The sequence below is a fragment of the Catharus ustulatus genome, chromosome 23 (genome assembly GCF_009819885.2).
Source record: "Catharus ustulatus isolate bCatUst1 chromosome 23, bCatUst1.pri.v2, whole genome shotgun sequence".
Lineage (NCBI taxonomy): Eukaryota > Metazoa > Chordata > Aves > Passeriformes > Turdidae > Catharus > Catharus ustulatus.
The window spans coordinates 898,104-915,970 of NC_046243.1; the positions used below are offsets into that span (position 1 = coordinate 898,104).

The 17,867-nt window shown below is 44.0% G+C and overlaps 1 protein-coding gene across 1 annotated transcript in view; it reads left to right on the forward strand.

Moving 5' to 3' along the window:
* Nucleotides 1-3,629: 3,629 nt before the first annotated feature.
* Nucleotides 3,630-17,867, forward strand: part of NPEPPS (aminopeptidase puromycin sensitive) — a 36,334-nt gene continuing 22,096 nt past the window's right edge. The window contains exons 1-3 of the mRNA XM_033079128.1: nucleotides 3,630-3,876; nucleotides 13,513-13,597; nucleotides 16,738-16,815. Coding sequence (XP_032935019.1) covers nucleotides 3,754-3,876; nucleotides 13,513-13,597; nucleotides 16,738-16,815 — 286 coding nt within the window. The 5' untranslated portion in view covers nucleotides 3,630-3,753. The remainder of the gene's footprint in view (nucleotides 3,877-13,512; nucleotides 13,598-16,737; nucleotides 16,816-17,867) is intronic.

Here is a 17,867-nt window from a genome sequence, read left to right on the forward strand (position 1 = left end):
GCTCTCACAAATTTCCGCCTTTCCCCCTCAAATCGCCGCTTTTCCCCCCTCACAAATTCCTGCTTCCCTCCCTCACAAATCACCGCCTTTCCCCTCACTAATTCCTGCTTCCCCCACATTAATTCACGCCTTTTGCTTCACAAACTCCTGTTTCCCCCTCACAAATTCCTGCCTTTCCCCCAGCACCTCCCAAAATTCCGTGTTGTGTTCACAGCACATCCCAAAATTCGGTGTGATGCCTGCCAACACCTCCCAAAATTCGGTGTGATGCTCACTGAGAGGGGCCAAAAAATAGCAGAGCGGTCATCCCGCAGAATTCCCGGTGGGAAAAGTGGAGCCCTGTGGAAAATCGGGATGAAGCCCCGATTTGTGGGAGCCAGAGCTGGAGCAGCCGGGGCTGAGTCACTGCCCCAGATCCCCACGATCCCGGCTCTTTCCCACAGCTCCAGGCTCTGGGGTTGGATTTTCCCATTCCGGCTGCCTCTCCCTGCCCTGCGATGCCATCCCGGGCTCTGGGGTTGGATTTTCCCATTCCGGCTGCCTCTCCCTGCCCTGCGATGCCATCCCGGGCTCTGGGGTTGGATTTTCCCGGCCCGTCTGCCTCTCCCTGCCCTGCGATGCCATCCCGGATTCTGGGGTTGGATTTTTCCAGCCCGTCTGGTTCTCCCTGCCCTGCGATGCCGTCCTGGGCTCTGGGGTTGGATTTTCCCAGCCTTTCTGGCTCTCCCTGCCCTGCGATGCCATCCCGGGCGGTTTCACCCCCGTGGGCAGCGCTTGGGGAGCTCTGGAACTGCTCTGGAGCCCGTGGGAGGCTCCTGTGGGCCCCGCAGCACCCCTAAAACAATTCGGGATGGAGCCGGGGAGATGCCACTGGATGATGTCCCCACCCCACCTGTGCCGCTCTCCTTGCAAAATCACCACGTGGGGATTTGTCCCGTGGGATCAGGGCTGGGATCAGGGCTCAGCACCCGCCCCAAATCCTCCCCTCCAGCTCCAGGCAGGGGCTTGGCCACATTTCCCTCCATCCTTGTGCAACTTGTCCCAGGGAGGGGACGGGCAGAGCCGCACGCACACACACGGAGAGGGGAAAATCAGGGAAATTCAACCCATTCCCAACCCCCCGGAATGAGAGGCCCCGAGAGCTCGGAGCGCTGCTGTCCCCGTGCTCCCGAATGCCAGAAATTCCAGCCCTAAGCCGGCGGCCCAGACCTGCGAGGCAGGATTAGCCGGTGCCCTCCGGCTGCTCCCGGCGAGAGAAAGAAAAAAGAAAAAGAAAAAGAAAAAGAAAAAGAAAAAGAAAAAGAAAAAGAAAGAAAAGAAAAGAAAAGAAAAGAAAAGAAAAGAAAAGAAAAGAAAAGAAAAGAAAAGAAAAGAAAAGAAAAGAAAAGAAAAGAAAAGAAAAGAAAAGAAAAGAAAAAAGACTCTCATGGGAATTTTATTTTTTTCTTTCTCCCCACCCTTTTTTTTTTTTTTTTCCCCTGACGGCGGCTGGTGGCTGCAGAGGTTCTGGGCTAATTACAGAATTACAGCTCCTGGTTTCACCCCATCCCGTCCGTTTGTCCCCGGGCCCTCCGCAGCAGATCTGGCACTACAGGAGAACCCGGTTTGGTCAGGACACGGCGGAGGAGGCGGCTTCCCCCTGGAGCTTCTCTCTCTCTTTCTTCCTTCTTTTTTAATTTCTTTTTTCTGCATTCTTGCTGCCAGCAGCATCTGTCACCTCCGTGGAAATCTCCTTGACCAAGCACAAGCCCCGTGGCCACCGAGACCTTTCAGGGGCCAGGAGGGCACCCAGTGACCCCGCGGCCATCGGGGATGGGAATTAAAGCTCAGAGGAGACAATCCCCTCCTCTTCCCTCCAGGAATAGTTTCATCCTGCCCCTGACCTTCCAGTGGCTGTGCAGGACGGGAGGGGACGGGATTTTCGGCCTGGCAAAGTCCCCCAGCACAGCTGTGCCACAGCTGGGCTCCTCCTGCCATCCCTCTGCGGTGGCCTCGGGGTGTCCCCAGCGTGGCACGGCCGGGTCGAGCCCAATTCCATCCATGCCACAACAAACCGTGGGGTCCAACCCTTCCCTCGCTGCAGGGCAAGGCGGGATTTTCAGCCCAGCATCCCTCCAGGGTTCCATAAAACCCTGAAACATTCCCTGGAGCGGTTCCCAGCGCCCCTGTCCCCCCATCCCGCAGGCTACCCGTGTCCCCGTGTCCCCGCTGTCCCCTCCGAGCTGGCAGGATGGAGCAGGGCGGCAGCCGCCCGAACCCCCCGCGCGGCTCCAGCTGTTTCCAGCTGTTTCCAGCTGTTCCCTTGTCTCCCTTTCGCTCCCCGGGGCTCTGCAGCACAATGCGGCCCCGCGGCAGCCCCGCATGAACCCGGGCTCGGGCAGCGCTGGGGTTTTTGTGACGATGTGCTGAGAGCTGTCTGTACTTTCTCCCTGCCCCAGTTCGTGCCGCCGGCTCCGCCAGGTCTCTGTGAATCCCTGGTCCCTCCCTGAAATTTCTATTCCCTCCCTGAAATCTCTATTCCCTCCTGAAATCCCTGTTCCCTCCCTGAAATCCCTGTTCCCACCCTGGAATCCCTGTTCCCTCTCTGGAATCCCTGTTCCCTCTCTGAAATCCCTGTTCCCTCCCTGAAATCCCCGTTCCCTCTCTGGAATCCCTGTTCTCTCTCTGAAATCCCTGTTCCCACCCTGTTCCCTCCCTGAAATCCCCATTCCCTCCCTGAAATTCCTATTCCCTCTCTGAAATCCCTGTTCTTTCCCTGAAATCCCTGTTCCCCCTCAGAAATCCCTCTTCCCTCCCTGAAATCCCACCCCATTACCGGGATCCCCATTAACACACACACCCCATTACCGGGATCCCCATTAACACACATACTGGGATCCCCATTAACAGACACCAGAATCCCCATAAACACACATCCCACTACGGGGATCCCCATTAACACACACACACCGGGATTCCCATTAACACACACACCGGGATCCCCATTAACACACACCCCATTACCGGGATCCCCATTAACAGACACTGGGATTCCCATTAACACACATTCCATTACCGGGATCCCCATTAACACACACACACACACCCCGTTACCGGGATCCCCATTAACAGACACCGGGATTCCCATTAACACCCACCCCGTTACTGGGATCCCCATTACCGGGATCCCCATTGAAACACACCCACCCCGTTACCGGGATCCCCATTAACACCCACCCCGTTACCGGGGCTGCCCCATCCCGTAGCCCGGCGGGAGGGGGCGTGGCCCAGCTCAGGGGGGCGTGGCCCAGTTCACTAGGGGGCGTGTCCTCACAGCACGGCCCTTGGCGCATGCGCACTCCGCGCCACCGCTTACGCAACTCCCCCTTCTCCTTTCCCCCCCCTTCACCATCACCCCCCCCCCTCTCCTCGCGCGCTACGTGCGCGGCCGCGTGGCGCCGCCGCGCGCACGCGCACGCGCCGTCCGCGTGCCTGCCTCCCTCCCTCCCCCCCCCCTCCCTCTCCCTTCTCCGCTCTCCTCTCCCCGCACTCCCCCACCGGGGCCGCCTCGAGCCGGGAGCGCGCGCGCGCCCCCGCCCCTCCCTCCTCCTCCTCCTCCTCCTCATCTTCCTCCTCCTCATCCTCCGCCGCCGCTCCCTCTCGGTGTGTCCGTGCGGAGCCGCCGCGTCGCCCTTCCCGCGCCCCCCCCCCGCCCCCCCCGCCGCCGCCGCCCCGCCGGGGGGGGCGCAGCCCCGCACCCCCCGCGCTCCCGCCATGCCGGAGAAGCGGCCGTTCGAGCGGCTGCCCGCCGACGTGTCCCCCCTCAACTATGGGCTCTGCCTCAAGCCGGACCTCATCGACTTCACCTTCGAGGGCAAGCTGGAGGCCGCCGTGCAGGTAGGGCCGCCCCCCCACCTTCGTCTTCCTCCTCATCCTCGCCTTCCTCATCCTCCTCCTCCCGCCCCGCCCCCAGGGGTCCCCCCCACCCTCAGGGCACCCCGGGGTGCTCCCCCACCCCTTTTCCCCCTCAGGGACCCCTCCCCAGCCGTGCCCTGAGGGTCCCCGCGCTCCAGGGCCGGGCAGGTGCAGGGCGGCCCCTCGGGGCTCCCCCCGCGCCTCCTCCCCTGCGCTTCCATTCAGGATTAAACCAACAAATCCCCCTAAAAAACCCCTCCGGGATCCCCTAAAGCCGGCCTGGAGCCCCGCCCAGCCCCGCTGCGGCTCCTCCCGGGGCCGGGATGTGCCGGGCCGGGATCCCCGGGACCCCCGAGCCCCTCAGGGACCCCCCCGCTCCCTCCCCGCCCTCAGGGGCTCCGGGCGGGCCGGGGGACGCCGCGGGGTTTTGCTGGAAAAGCGCTGAAAGGAGAAGTTCCCCCCCGGTGAGGCTGGCTCCGGGTAGGCCTCGGTGCCATGGAGAGAGCCTGGGGAGAAGAGACGGGAGGAAAAGGTTTGGCGGAGCCCAAAAAAATCCTCCCGGCCCTGCTGGTGCTTCAGAGCCGGAACCAGTTCTGTGAAATCCTTCAAGTCTCTCCCAGTCATTCTCATTGGCTGCTCTGCCAACATTTCCCGAATTTGCTTTCACGTCTTTTTTTTTTTTTTAATTTATTTTTTTATTTTTTTTTCCTTTCCAATACCGAATTATCAAGGGGTAACTGGTCGGTTTGTTGTTTTATTTTTCCTGAAAATTAAGTGATCGCACAGAGAGCTTAAACAAAAAAAATAAATAATTGAGGGAGGTTTTGAGATGTGAGCAGGTCCAAGCCTGGCTGTGATGAAGGGGTGGCTCGGTTTTAAAGCCAGGTAATAAATACAGAAAGGCAATAAAAGCTGCAGGATGTGAAGCCCAGGTAGAGAACAGGGCGAGTTCTTCCCTGGGGAGTGTCCCAGGCTGGGCAATTTGTGACTTTGGGGACCCAACCAGACACGAGGAACTTGGTGCCATGTGACAGAAATATTGAAAACCTAAAATCTCCTGGCGGATTTGATCCTGCCTCGGGGGTTGGTTCCAACCTTTGCTGCTTTTTTTTTGGGGGGGAGTGTTGGAGTTTGAGAAATTCCCCAATCTCTTCCTCCTTAATCCCATCCCTATTCCTGTCCTCGTCCTGTTCCAGCTGTGGGGCTGTAAATGGGATCACTGAAATCATCCAGGTTAAAAATAACACTCGGGGGGAGGGGAGCAGAGGATTTTTAAAGCCCTTGCTGAGAGAGGAGAGCTGAGCAGCAGCCTGGGCAACTTTGGGGATGCAGGAATTGCCCTGAGTTCCCTCCTGGCTGGAGCTGATCCCTTTGCAGGTTTGATTCCTTAGGGAGGAATTTTGAATTTCCTGCTGTGGGTTCCACCTGGAGATGTGCAGGAAAATAAAGCAGTGACCCCACAGGTTCCAGGGTGAAAATAAAAATCCTTTGTGAGCTTCTCTGGTGTTCCCACAGCAAAAAGGAGGGGAGAAAAAAAAAAAAACAAATCCAAAAAACAACAAGCAAACCCCAGAGGGCGAGGTTGTTGAAACAGATCTAAAGAATGTATCTTTATTTTGGATAACTTTTAACACCGGGGATTGAAGGAGGAGCCTCCTCCCAGCTGCCTCCAGTGGATCAGGGATCTGCACAGGTTTGGTGGAGCTGCCAAGTGCACAAAGTATGGAGAAAAATCCAGGAAATTGGGAGAAATCCCAGAAAACTGGGGAGAAAATCCCAGAAAATTGGGAGAAAAATCCAGGAAATTAGGAGGAACCCCCAGGAAACTGGGGAGGAAATCCCAGAAAAACTGGGGAGGAATTCCCAGGAAATTGGGAAAAATCCCAGAAAATTGGGAGAAAAATCCAGGAAATTGGGAGAAATCCCAGAAAATTGGGAGAAAAATCCAGGAAATTGGGAGAAATCCCAGAAAACTGGGGAGGAAAATCCAGGAAATTGGGAGAAATCCCAGAAAATTGGGAGGAACCCCCAGGAAACTGGGGAGGAAATCCCAGAAAAACTGGGGAGGAATTCCCAGGAAGTTGGGAGAAAAACCAAGGAAATTGAGAGAAATCCCAGAAAATTTGGGAGAAACCCCAGGAAATTGGGAGAAAAAACAAGGAAATTGGGAGAAATCCCAGAAAATTGTGAGGAAACCCCCAAAATATAGGGAAAAACTCCCAAGAAATTGGGAAAAACTCCCAAGAAATTGGGAAAAACTCCCAGGAAATGGGGAGAAACTCCCAGGAAATTGGGAGAAAATCCCAGGAAATTGGGAGAAATCCCAGAAAATTGGGAGAAAAACTGAGAAAGTTGAGAGAAAACCCCAGGAAATTCAGAGAAATCCCAGAAAACTTGGGAAAAACTCCCAGGAAATTGGGAGGAAACCCCAGGAAATTCAGAAAAACCCCATAAAATTCAAGAGGAACAAGCAGCTCACCCCCAGGATACTTTCTGTCCAAAAAAAATAATATTTGATGAACAAAAAAATAACAACTAGCAGCGTGTTTGTACAGAGCTGGCCTAGAAAAGAAGAGATTTGGTGGTTTTGGGGTGAAATGATTTCAGTTCAGGACCTGTTGGCTTTTTCTGAGATGTTTCCTTTTCCAGCACCCCCTGAGAGTTTTGTAAAAACACCAAAATTTTGATTTTTAGGTGAAGAAAATTTTTTTTTTTAAATTTTTGGGTGGGTTTCCTCTTGAAGATCCAACTGTTGTTTTATTTATTTTTTAAAAAAATATTAATCAATAATAATTCCCAACTTCTCTGCTCCATCCCAGCTGGATAATGGCAATAAGACCCACGGACTTTGACACCAAAAAAATTTAAAAAACCCCAAAAAACAGGAAAAAAAAAAGTTTCCAGAGCTTTCAGAGTGCTTTGTTTGCTTTGTTATTTGGCATCTTTAAGGGCAGAGTGGAATTAGTGTTTAGTCAAGGTATTACAAGCAAACACTTGATCATTCTTACTCACTCCAATAATAGGATTTGCAGCCCTCTGTGAAGAATTTGGGGCCTTCAAACCCTTAAAAAAAAATAAAAATAAAAATAAAAAATAATCTCCCAGCCTTGGCTTTGGGGCTGGACACTTGTGTTGGCTTTAGGATTTATAAATAACCTGGAAGTGCCACAATAATTAATAAATACTTAATAAATTAGAAATAATTAAATTATTTATAAATTAATAAGATATAAATAATTAAATAAATAAAATAATTATTAAAGTATAAATGATTAAATTGTTTATAAATTAATAAATTATAAATAATCAAATAAATGCAACAAATTAATAAATAAAAATCAATGGATTATAAAAAATCAAATTATTATTAAATTAATAAATTATAAATAATAAGATAAATAAAATAAGAAATTATAAATAATAAAATTATTCATAAATTAATAGATCATAAATAATTAAATAAATTAAATAAATAACTGCCACTTGCATGGCAACTCCAAATAATCTTCCAGAGGATCAAACCTCTGGTGATGCAGAAAAGATAAAAAAAGTGGCAGCAGATTTTTAAAGGCAGAAAAAAATTAAAAAAGGAGTTGGGACCTGTTTGTGGTTTGTTCCAGGAATAATCCTGAAATCTTGACAAGTTGAATTTAATTTTTATTTTGACTTTAATTTCAGATTTTTTAATACAATTTACAACCACACAAATATTTTTGAAGTTGTGCAACAATTACATGAACTGACCCCACAAAATTCCCATTTATCACAGCTGAAAATTCCCCAAAAAATTAAAAAATAAATCCTCAAATGAACTTTTTTCCCAAGGAAACTGGAACAGAATTTCCTGCTCCCACTCCTGGGATTGTTCTGCCACTTTTGTCACCTCCCAGAATTTCAATTTGATTTGTTGAGGGTGTGGGGACAAATTTTGGGCTGGAAATTCTTCATTTCTATTTATTTCTATTCTTCATTTCTATTTATTTCTATTTTTCCTCTGTTAGTTGGAGCTTTAATTATTCCAGCCTTGGTTATCAGCACAGGGCATTTGTGTTACTCAGTGTCTGGGTCAAATTTTGATTTTTATTTTTATTTTTTTCTCATTTTTTTGGCTCCTGGGAGGGTTGGAACAAAGAGGGGATGTTTGGTTTTGTGCTGTCCAGATGGGGGAGATTTAAATCCAGAATTTCTGCTTGTACACTGAATTTTGGCTTTTTTTGGGGCAGATTTATAGCCAGAATTTCTGCCTGTACACTGAATTTAGTCCCTTTTTTGGGACAGATTTATAGCCAGAATTTCTACCTGTACACTGAATTTAATCTCATTTTTTTTGGAAAGATTTACATCCAGAACTTCTGCCTGTACACTGAATTTCAGGTTTTTTTGGGGACTGATTTATAGTTAGAATTTCTGCTTGTATACTGAATTTAATCCCTTTTTTGGGACTGATTTATAACCAGAATTATTGCCTGTACACTGAATTTCAGGGTTTTTTTGGGGGGGAGATTTCCAGGCAGATTTTCTACCTGTACATTGAATTTTAGCTTTTTCAAACCCAAATTTTTTAATGCACCATCCCAACTTCCAGGTGTTTCTCTGCCCATAAATTCCCTTCCTTGGAGTTAATTCCCAAACTGCAAAACTCTGAATTTTGATTGTAGAACAAAAAATAATTTCCAACCTGGGCTCTTTAATTCTTGCAGCATTTTAAATGTATCTCTGACCTATTTAATGATAAATATGTGAATAAAATAGTGAAAAAAATGTGAATAAAGTAATGAAAAGGTGAATAAAATAATGAAAAAAAAGAATAAAATAATGAAAATGTGAATAAAATAGTTAAAAAAAAGGTGAATTATGCAATATCTGCTGGATGGAGTGACCCTGCTGGTTAAAAATTAAATTAAAACTGGAGTGGAGGGTGAGAGGGAATGGCAGCTCTCAGCAGATCAAAAATCAGATTTTTTTTAGGATTTTCCATCCCTAAAAACTCCTTCAGCCCCAAAATTTTTACTATTTTTATTCCCAAAAAAACTCTTTCAGCCCCATAATTTTTACCCCTAAAAATCTTCTTTAACCCCATTATTTTTACCCTTTTTAGCCCCAAAAAAACTCTTTCAGCCCCATAATTTTTACCCCCAAAAAAACTTCTTTAGCCCCATAATTTTTACCTTTTTCCTCCCCAAAAAGACTTTTTCAGCCCCAAAATTTTTACCCCAAAAGGCTCCTTCAGCCCCATAATTTTTATTCTTTTCTCCCCAAAAAAAACCTTTAGCCCCATAATTTTTACCCTTCTAATTCCCAAAAAAACTCCTTCAGCCCCAAAATTTTTATCCTTTTTACCCCCAAAAAGACTGTACATTGAATTTCACCCCTTTTTTGGGACAGATTTATAGCCAGAATTTCTGCCTGTACATTGAATTTCAGGGGTTTTTTTGGGACAGATTTACAACCAGGATTTCTACTTGTACACTGAATTTAATTCCTTTTTTGGGACAGATTTACATCCAGAATTCCTGCCTGTATATTGAATTTCACCCCTTTTTTTGGAAATACTTAAAAAATGAATTTTTTTACCCTCCTGGCTCATTTTAGATATTTTCTACTTTGCTGCCCTCTCATCAAACTGGCTTCATATTGTGGGAAATAAATTTTAAAAAAATCTGAAATTAAAGAACTTTCTGTTTAAGGAACTTCTGGATTTTCTCTGTTTAATTTTCTCATTTTGCAGGCTCAACACTGAAAGTTTTTTTTTTTTTTAGAGCTCAACCCATTGTTAAATTCACATTGTCTGAAATTTGGACAGCTCCAAATCCAGGGAGATTTGGATTTATAAATTGGAATAAAAAAATCTCCAGACATTTATAAAAAAACTTTTCTCATCCTGATTTTTTTTTTTCTAGAAAAACCTTGGAAAAAAACCCCAAATTTTTGTGGTAAAAACTGTTGAGCTTTGATTTTTGGGTTTAGGGGAAAAGTTTTAATTTTTCAGTTTCCTGAACTCAGAATTTTTTTTTTGTAAAGTGGATTTTTGGGTTGTAAATCTTTCCTGGAAAAATCAAATTTTCTCTGTGTCACCTTGGTTGGGTTGATTAATTCAGATTAATTTGATTTGAATTCCATCAGGAGGTGAAAAAAAAAAACCTCTTGGTGTGACAGCACTGCAGGGGAGCAGGAATTTGGACATTAATATTTATTAATTAATTCCATAATTGGGGATAAATCTGGGAGATTGGTGAGGTCAGAGAGGATTTGAATTGTGGATGGCCAATCCTTAGGGGTGTGGGAATCTGGAAAATCCCAAATTTCATTTCCTTAATCCCAAATTTCAATTCTTTAAATCCCAAATTTCAATATTTTAAATTCCAAATTTCAGTGTTTTAAATCTCAAATTTCGATTCCTTAAATCCCAAATTTCACTTCCTTAAACCCCAAATTTCACTTCCTTACATCCCAAATTTCAATGTTTAAATCCCAAATTTCAATTCCTTAAATCTCAGCTTTCAATTCCCTAAATCTCAAATGTCAGTGTTTAAATCCCAAATTTCAATTCCCTAATTTCCCTTTTTTTTTTTTTTTCTGACAATCCAGACCCTTGGAAATTCATTTCCTCTTTTCCTGGAACTCCAGGCCCTTGGAAATTATTTTTCCTCCTTTCTCAGGAACTCCAGGCCTTTGGAAATTAATTTTCCCTCCATTTTCCTGGCTCTCCAGGCCCTTAGAAATTTCATTTCCCCATTTCCAGGAAATTAATTTCCCCTTTTCCTGGGACCTCAGGCTCTTGGAAATTCATTCCATTTTTCTTTCCTGGTATTCCAGTCCCTTGGAAATTAAATTTCCTCCTTTTTCCTGGCACTCCAGACCCCTGGAAATTAATTTCCCCCCTTTTCCTAGAACTCCAGGCCCTTGGAAATTCATTTTCCCTTTTCCTGGGACCTCAGGCTCTTGGAAATTCATTCCATTTTTCTTTCCTGGTATTCCAGACTCTTGGAAATTAATTTTCCTCCCTTTTTCCTGCCTCTCCAGGCCCTTAGAAATTTCATTTCCCCATTTCCAGGAAATTCATTTCCCCTTTTCCAGGCACTCCAGGCCCTTGGATATTATTTCCATTTTCCCTGACCCCATTGAAGCCCAGAACTTTCTCTCCTCCAGCTGCACAATTCCACTTTTCCCACTTTTCCCACTTTTCCTGTTCCATCCCCATCCCCTCTGGATCTTTTCTTTTCCTTTCCTGTGCCCAAATCCCAGAGCTGGAGGCAGCTCCTGGTTCCCAGTTCAGCCCTGGATACCTGGAGTGAGGATTCCAGGTTATAATAATGGGGAAAAATAAAAAAAATTGAGTTTCTTAGGTTTTAATGAGCTGATTTTGGGGTAGGAAGCAATTTTTTCATGTGTTAAATCTAAAGAAATTTTTACTCCTTTGTTTAAAAAACTGCCAGAAATCCTGTCCTGCCCAAGCAACATTCCCAGCTTGATCCAGCCTGATCATTCTGGTGATCCCAGCCATCAATTTCTGCCCAGCTCCCAAACATTTCACCCCTCCTTTTGTGATTAATTTATATTTAATTTGAATTCCTCTGTATTCAGGCTCTTGCATTCAAACTGAGAACTGGCACAGGGTTTGTTCCTGCTGGAATAGCTGGCACTGGTAAATAAAGCAGAGAGTGGGGAGCCAAGAGCTGGCACAGGGAAAAAGGGGAAGGGAAAAAAAAGGGGGAAGGGAAAAAAGAGGAAGGAAAAGAAAAGGGGAAGGGGAAATAAAGGGGAAGGAAAAAAAAAGGGGAAGGGAATAAAAAGGGGGAAGAAGAAAAAGAGGAAAGAAAAAAAAGGAGAAGGGAAAAAAGGGGGAAGGAAAAAAAAGGAGAAGGGAAAAAAGGGGGAAGGAAAAAAGAGGGGAAGGGAAAAAAAAAGGGGAAGATAAAGTGGAAAGGAAAAAAGAAGAAGAAAAAGGGGGAAGGAAAAAAGAGGAAGATAAAAAAAGGGGAAGGAAAAAAAAGAGGAAGGAAAAAAAGGAAAAGAGAAAAAAGGGGAAAGATAAAGAAAGGGGAGGAAAAAAAGGGGAAGAAAAAAAGGGAAGGAAAAAAGAATAGGGGAAGGAGGAAAAAAAGGAGGAAGAAAAAAGGGGAAGATAAAAAAAGGGGAAGGAAAAAAAGGGGGAAGATAAAAAAAGGGGAAGAAAAAAGAAGGGGAAGGAAAAACATGGGAAGAAAAAAAAAGGGAAGGAAAAAAGAATAGGTGAAGGAAAAAAAAAGGGGAAGGAAAATGTCCTGGCTCTTTTGGAGCTCTGAGAGCGAGGAGCACGCAGAGCTTGTGTTGGTCACCATCTCCACAGATCCCTGCTTGTGCTCCAAGGTTTTCCTTCTGTTGTTCCTCAGGCCATGCCCACAGGAGGCTGCTGGGCTCAGGGTGTGTTTTTATTGGGTTTGGATTCACAAAGGTCTCACTGTGGAGTTTTCAGCTCCGTTTTTAAATTTATTTTTGATAATTCCCACTGGAGATGAGCAGCTGAGCACAGCTCCTCCTCCTTCACCATCCCAACCCTCCTTCCAACAGCTTTTGGATGGATGAGAGGTGCTGTCCTGGTTTGGAGGGCAGGTGTGTGCTGAGAAAGGCAGGAGCTTCTCTTTGAAATGGAGAATGCAAACCCCCTCCCTCCAAATATTATAATTTTGAAATCAAGGGGTTCTCAGGCAAAGATATGGGAATAGGAATAACAGTTCTGTACTAGGGAAATTAAAATAGAAATACAGCACTACAAAGAACAAACCCCAAACCCTGACACAGTCAGAGTACAACCTGACACCCGTCAGTCAGGCAGGGTGTTGGCAGCAGTCCCATCCCATGGTGGCTGCATCCTCCTGCAGTGACAGATGTGGCTCAGTTGGAGCAGTGCTCCTGGACAAGGTGCAGTTTCCCTCCCAAGCTCCAGTGGGGATGTGGAGAAATCCGGTTTTCCTCTGGAATCCAGTGGAAAAAGGACTACTTGGTGTCTCAAAAATCACAGTTTTTTAGCCTGGTAGGAAAGGTTTGGCTCTTCCCCCTGGCTGGAGCAACTCCCAATGGGATGCAGTAATTTTATCAGTGCCACAGTGGGACTCAATGGCCATGAGCAGAAAATGACTGGCTGGAGGGAGGATGGGTTGTGAAAAGATAAAGAACAATGCCCTGCCTGGTTTATAAAACATGGCCATGAACAGGAGATATCCCATGAGATAAAGAACAATGCCCTGCCTGGTTTATAAACCATGGCCATGAACAGGAGATATCCCATGAGATAAAGAACACTGCCCCACCTGGTTTATCAAATATGCCCATTAACAGGAGATATCCCCCTTGGAAATAAAAAACAATTCCTCACCTGGTTTTTAAAATATGGCCATGAACAGGAGATATCTCCTGGAGGAAGGATGGGTTATGAAAATATAAAAAACACTACCCCACCTGATTTTTAACAGTTGGCCCATTAGCAGAATATCTCCCACAGAGATCAGGATCACTGCCCCACCCTCAGCAGCTGCTGATAGAACAGATACCTTTTATCACATCCTGTATTACAACCCCAGACAGGTGGGAATCCCTTTTTTGTATTTTTTCCTGCTGCTGATGGAGTTTGTGTTGCAGGTGAAAAATGCAACGAACCAAATCGTGATGAACTGCGCCGACATCGACATCATCACAGCGTCCTACGCGCCCGAGGGGGACGAAGGTAGGAGCCCTGCTCCCATTTCTGCTCTGAGCTCAAAGGGTGGCATGGCCTGGGGAGCTCAGCCCTGCCCTGGGAGCACAGAATTCCCTGAATTCATCCCATGGGCTGGAGAAATTATTTCTGTTTGTTACGGTAAAAAAAATCCTTCAGCGAAGAAATTCCTTGGATTGTGTTTTGGTAAAGAAATTCCTTCAGTGAAGAAATTCCTTGAATTGTGTTATGGTAAAGAAATTCCTTCAGTTCTTTATGGTAAAGAAATTATTTCAGTGAAGAAATACCTTCAATGAATTATGGTAAAGAAATTCTTTCAGTGAAGAGATTCCTTTAATTGTGTTATGGTAAAGAAATTCTTTCCGTCTTAGGGTGGAAAAATTCCTTCAGTTGAGTTATGGTAAAAAAAAAATCCTTGAATTGTGTTATGGTGAAGAAATTTCTTGAGTTTGTTATGGTGAAAAAGTTCTTTCAGTGAAGAAATTCCTTCAGTTTGTTATGGTAAAAAAATTGAATTCCTTGAATTGTGTTTTGGTAAAGAAATTTCTTCAGTTTTTTATGGTAAAGAAATTATTTCAGTGAAGAAATTCCTTCAGTTTGTTATGGCAAAGAAATTCCTTCAGTTTTTTATGGTGAAGAAATTCTTTCAGTTTGTTATGGTAAAAAAAATCAAAGAATTAAAAAAAGGTTCAGGGTTTCACTTTTTAAAATAAAAAATCTAATTTCCATAAGGAAAATCCCACAGCCGTGCCACAAAACTTCTTCAGAGAATAGAAAAAAAGGTTCAAGGTTTCTCTTTTTACAAAAAAAAATCCAATTTCCATAAGGAAAATGCTCCAGCCATGCCAAAACTGTTTTTGAAAGAATTATAAAAAAGTTCCCCAAACACAAACAAAACCCCAAAACTCATAAAAATCCAAACCTGATCAACCCAAAAGTCCCAAATCCCAAAACAACCAAACCAAAATTAAACTCCATGAACCAAAACAAACCGACCACAAAACCCCAAAAAACCAAAACCAAAAACAAAAAAAACCAAAAAACCAAACCAACTCAACCCAAAAAAACTCAAAAACCAAAACAAAAAACCCAAAACCAAAACAACAAAAAACCAAAACCCAAACAAAAAACCCCTAAAAAAACCCCAAACCAACTCAACCCAAAAAAACCTCAAAACCCAAACCAAATCAACCAAAAAACCCCAAATTAAATCAACTAAAAAACCCCAAATCCAAACCAAATCAACCAAAAAACCCCAAATTAAATCAACTAAAAAACCCCAAATCCAAACCAAATCAACCAAAAAACCCCATAAACACAAACAAAAAACCCCCAAAAATCCAAACCAGATCAATCCAAAAACCCCAAATCCCAAAACAACTCAACCAAAAAAAACTCCATGAACCCAAACAAACCAACAAAAATCCCCCCAAAACCAAAAGAAAAACCCAGAAAAACGAAAAAAACCCCAATAAACCCCCCCAAAACCCAAAAAATCCAGAAAAAAATCCAAAACCCCCCCAAAACCCAAAACACCCCAAAACCAAACAAGACCCAGAAAAAACCCAAACCACCCCCCAAAAAACCTCCATAAACCAAAACAAACTAAAAAAAACAAACCCCCAAAAAACCCCCTCAAAAACCCAGAAAAAAACCCAAAAGAACCCCCAATAATCCCCAAAAGGCAAAAAAAAGTCCCCCAAAATCCACAAAAAAACCCAGAAAAAAACCCAAAAAAAACCCTCAATGAACCCCAAAACCCCTCAAAAAACAAAAAAAACCTTAAAAACAAAAAAAAACCTCAGAAAAAAAACCAACCCCCCACAAAACCCCCAAAAAACAAACAAAAATCCCCCAAAAATAAAAAAAAATCCCATAAAGCAAAAAAAAAAACCCAAACCAACCCTCCCAAAAAAAACCCAAAATAATAAAAAAATATAAAATAAAATATAACATAAAATATAATATTAAATAAAATATAATATAAAATAAAATATAATATATATAATAAAAAATTTAAATAATAATAAAATAAAAATATAACGTCTAATAATATATATAATTAAAATATATTTTATATATTATTATATACAAAAATATAATTAAAAAAATAAAATCATAATTTTCCAAGCCAGGTTTCCATTTCCCTGTGTCACACCTGTCACCTCCTGGCTGAAACCCAACCCTGGCAGTGACACCTGAGCGTGGAACACGAGCCCTGGAGTCACCAAAATTTGTCATTTGAGAGCAGCTTTTTATTTTAATATATTTTATTACAATGATGTGCAATTTCTGCCACAATTCAGATCCCATTTTTCCTGCAGGTTTGGGGATTTTTGGGTTTTTTTGGTTTTTTTGGGTTTTTTGGGGGTTTTTTGGTTTTTTTCAGCACGAATTTCACTCCTGGGTCCTGCAGGAATTTTCCGTACTCTGCAATTCTCACCATGATATTCAGATCCCATTTTTCCTGCAGGTTTGGGAATTTTTGGTTTTTTGGGGTTTTTTTTGGTTTTTCTTGGGATTTTTTGGGGGTTTTATTGGGTTTTTGGGGGTTTTTTGGGTTTTTTCAGCACAAATTTCACTCCTGGGTCCTGCAGGAATTTTCCATACTCTGCAATTCCCACCACAACATTCAAATCCCATTTTTCCTGCAGGTTTGGGGATTTTTGTTTTTTGGGGTTTTTTTGTTTTTGTTTTTCTTGGGATTTTTTGGGGGTTTTATGGTTTTTTGGGGTTTTTTTGGGGGGGTTTTTTGGTTTTTGGGTTTTTTCAGCCCAAATTTCACTCCTGGGTCCTGCAGGAATTTTCCATATTCTGCAATTCCCACCACAACATTCAAATCCCATTTTTCCTGCAGGTTTGGGGATTTTTGGTTTTTTGGGGTTTTTTTTTTGGTTTTTCTTGGGATTTTTTTTGGGTTTTATGGTTTTTTGGGGTTTTTTTGTGGTTTTTTGGGTTTTTCAGCCCAAATTTCACTCCTGGGTCCTTCAGGAATTTTCCATACTCTGCAATTCCCACCACAACAATCAAATCCCATTTTTCTTGCAGGTTTGGGGTTTTCAACCCAATTTGAATTTGAGGAATTTTGGTCCCAAATCCCTTTCCAGGCTGGCTCTGACCCTGTTTTTATTTTGTTTTTTCCCTTGCAGAGGTTCACGCCACGGGGTTCAACTACCAGAACGAGGACGAGAAGGTGACGCTGTCCTTCCCCAGCACCCTGCAGAAAGGTGAGGCTGGGATGGAAATTCCTCCTGGGATTATTCACTGGGGTTATTCCATGGAATTCCTGCCTGGAATTACTCCATGGGATTATTCACTGGGATTCCTGCTGGGATTATTCACTGGAATTATTCCATGGGATTATTCACTGGAATTCCTCCTGGGATTATTCACTGGAATTATTCACTGGGATTATTCCATGGAATTATTCACTGGAATTCCTGCTGAGATTATTCACTGGGATTATTCCATGGAATTATTCACTGGAATTATTCACTGGAATTATTCACTGGAATTATTCCTTGGAGTTACTCACTGGAATTCCTCACTGGAATTATTCCCTGGAATTATTACATGGAATTACTCACTGGGATTATCCCCTGGAATTCCTCACTGGAATTATTCCTTGGAGTTACTCACTGGGAATTACTCACTGGGGATTCCTCACTGGAATTATTCCGTGGAATTACTCACTGGAATTCCTGCCTGGAATTATTCCATGGAATTCCTCACTGGGAATTACTCACTGGAATTCCTGCCTGGAATTCCTCACTCGAATTGTTACCTGGAATTATTCCTTTAAATTCCTCACTGGGAATTTCTCCCCTGGGATTCCTGCCCTAGAATTCCTGCACAGAGATTCCTGCCTGGAATTATTCCCTGGAATTCCTGCCTGGAATTATTGCATGGAATTATTTACTGGAATTACTCACTGGAATTATTCCATGGAATTCCTCACTGGAATGATTCCCTGGAATTCCTCACTGGAATTCCTGCCTGGAATTATTCCTTGGAGTTACTCACAGGAATTCCTCACTGGAATTATTCCCTGGAATTATTCCCCGGAATTATTCCATGGAATTACTCACTGGAATTACTCACTGGGGATTCCTACCCTGGAATTATTCACTGGAATTATTCCCTGAAATTCCTGCCTGGAATTATTCCCTGGAATTCCTCACTGGGGATTCCCCAGATGTGATTTTGTCCCCAGCTGTGTTTGTGTCCCCAGATGTGTTTGCGTCCCCAGGTGTATTTGTGTCCCCAGGAGTGTTGTTGT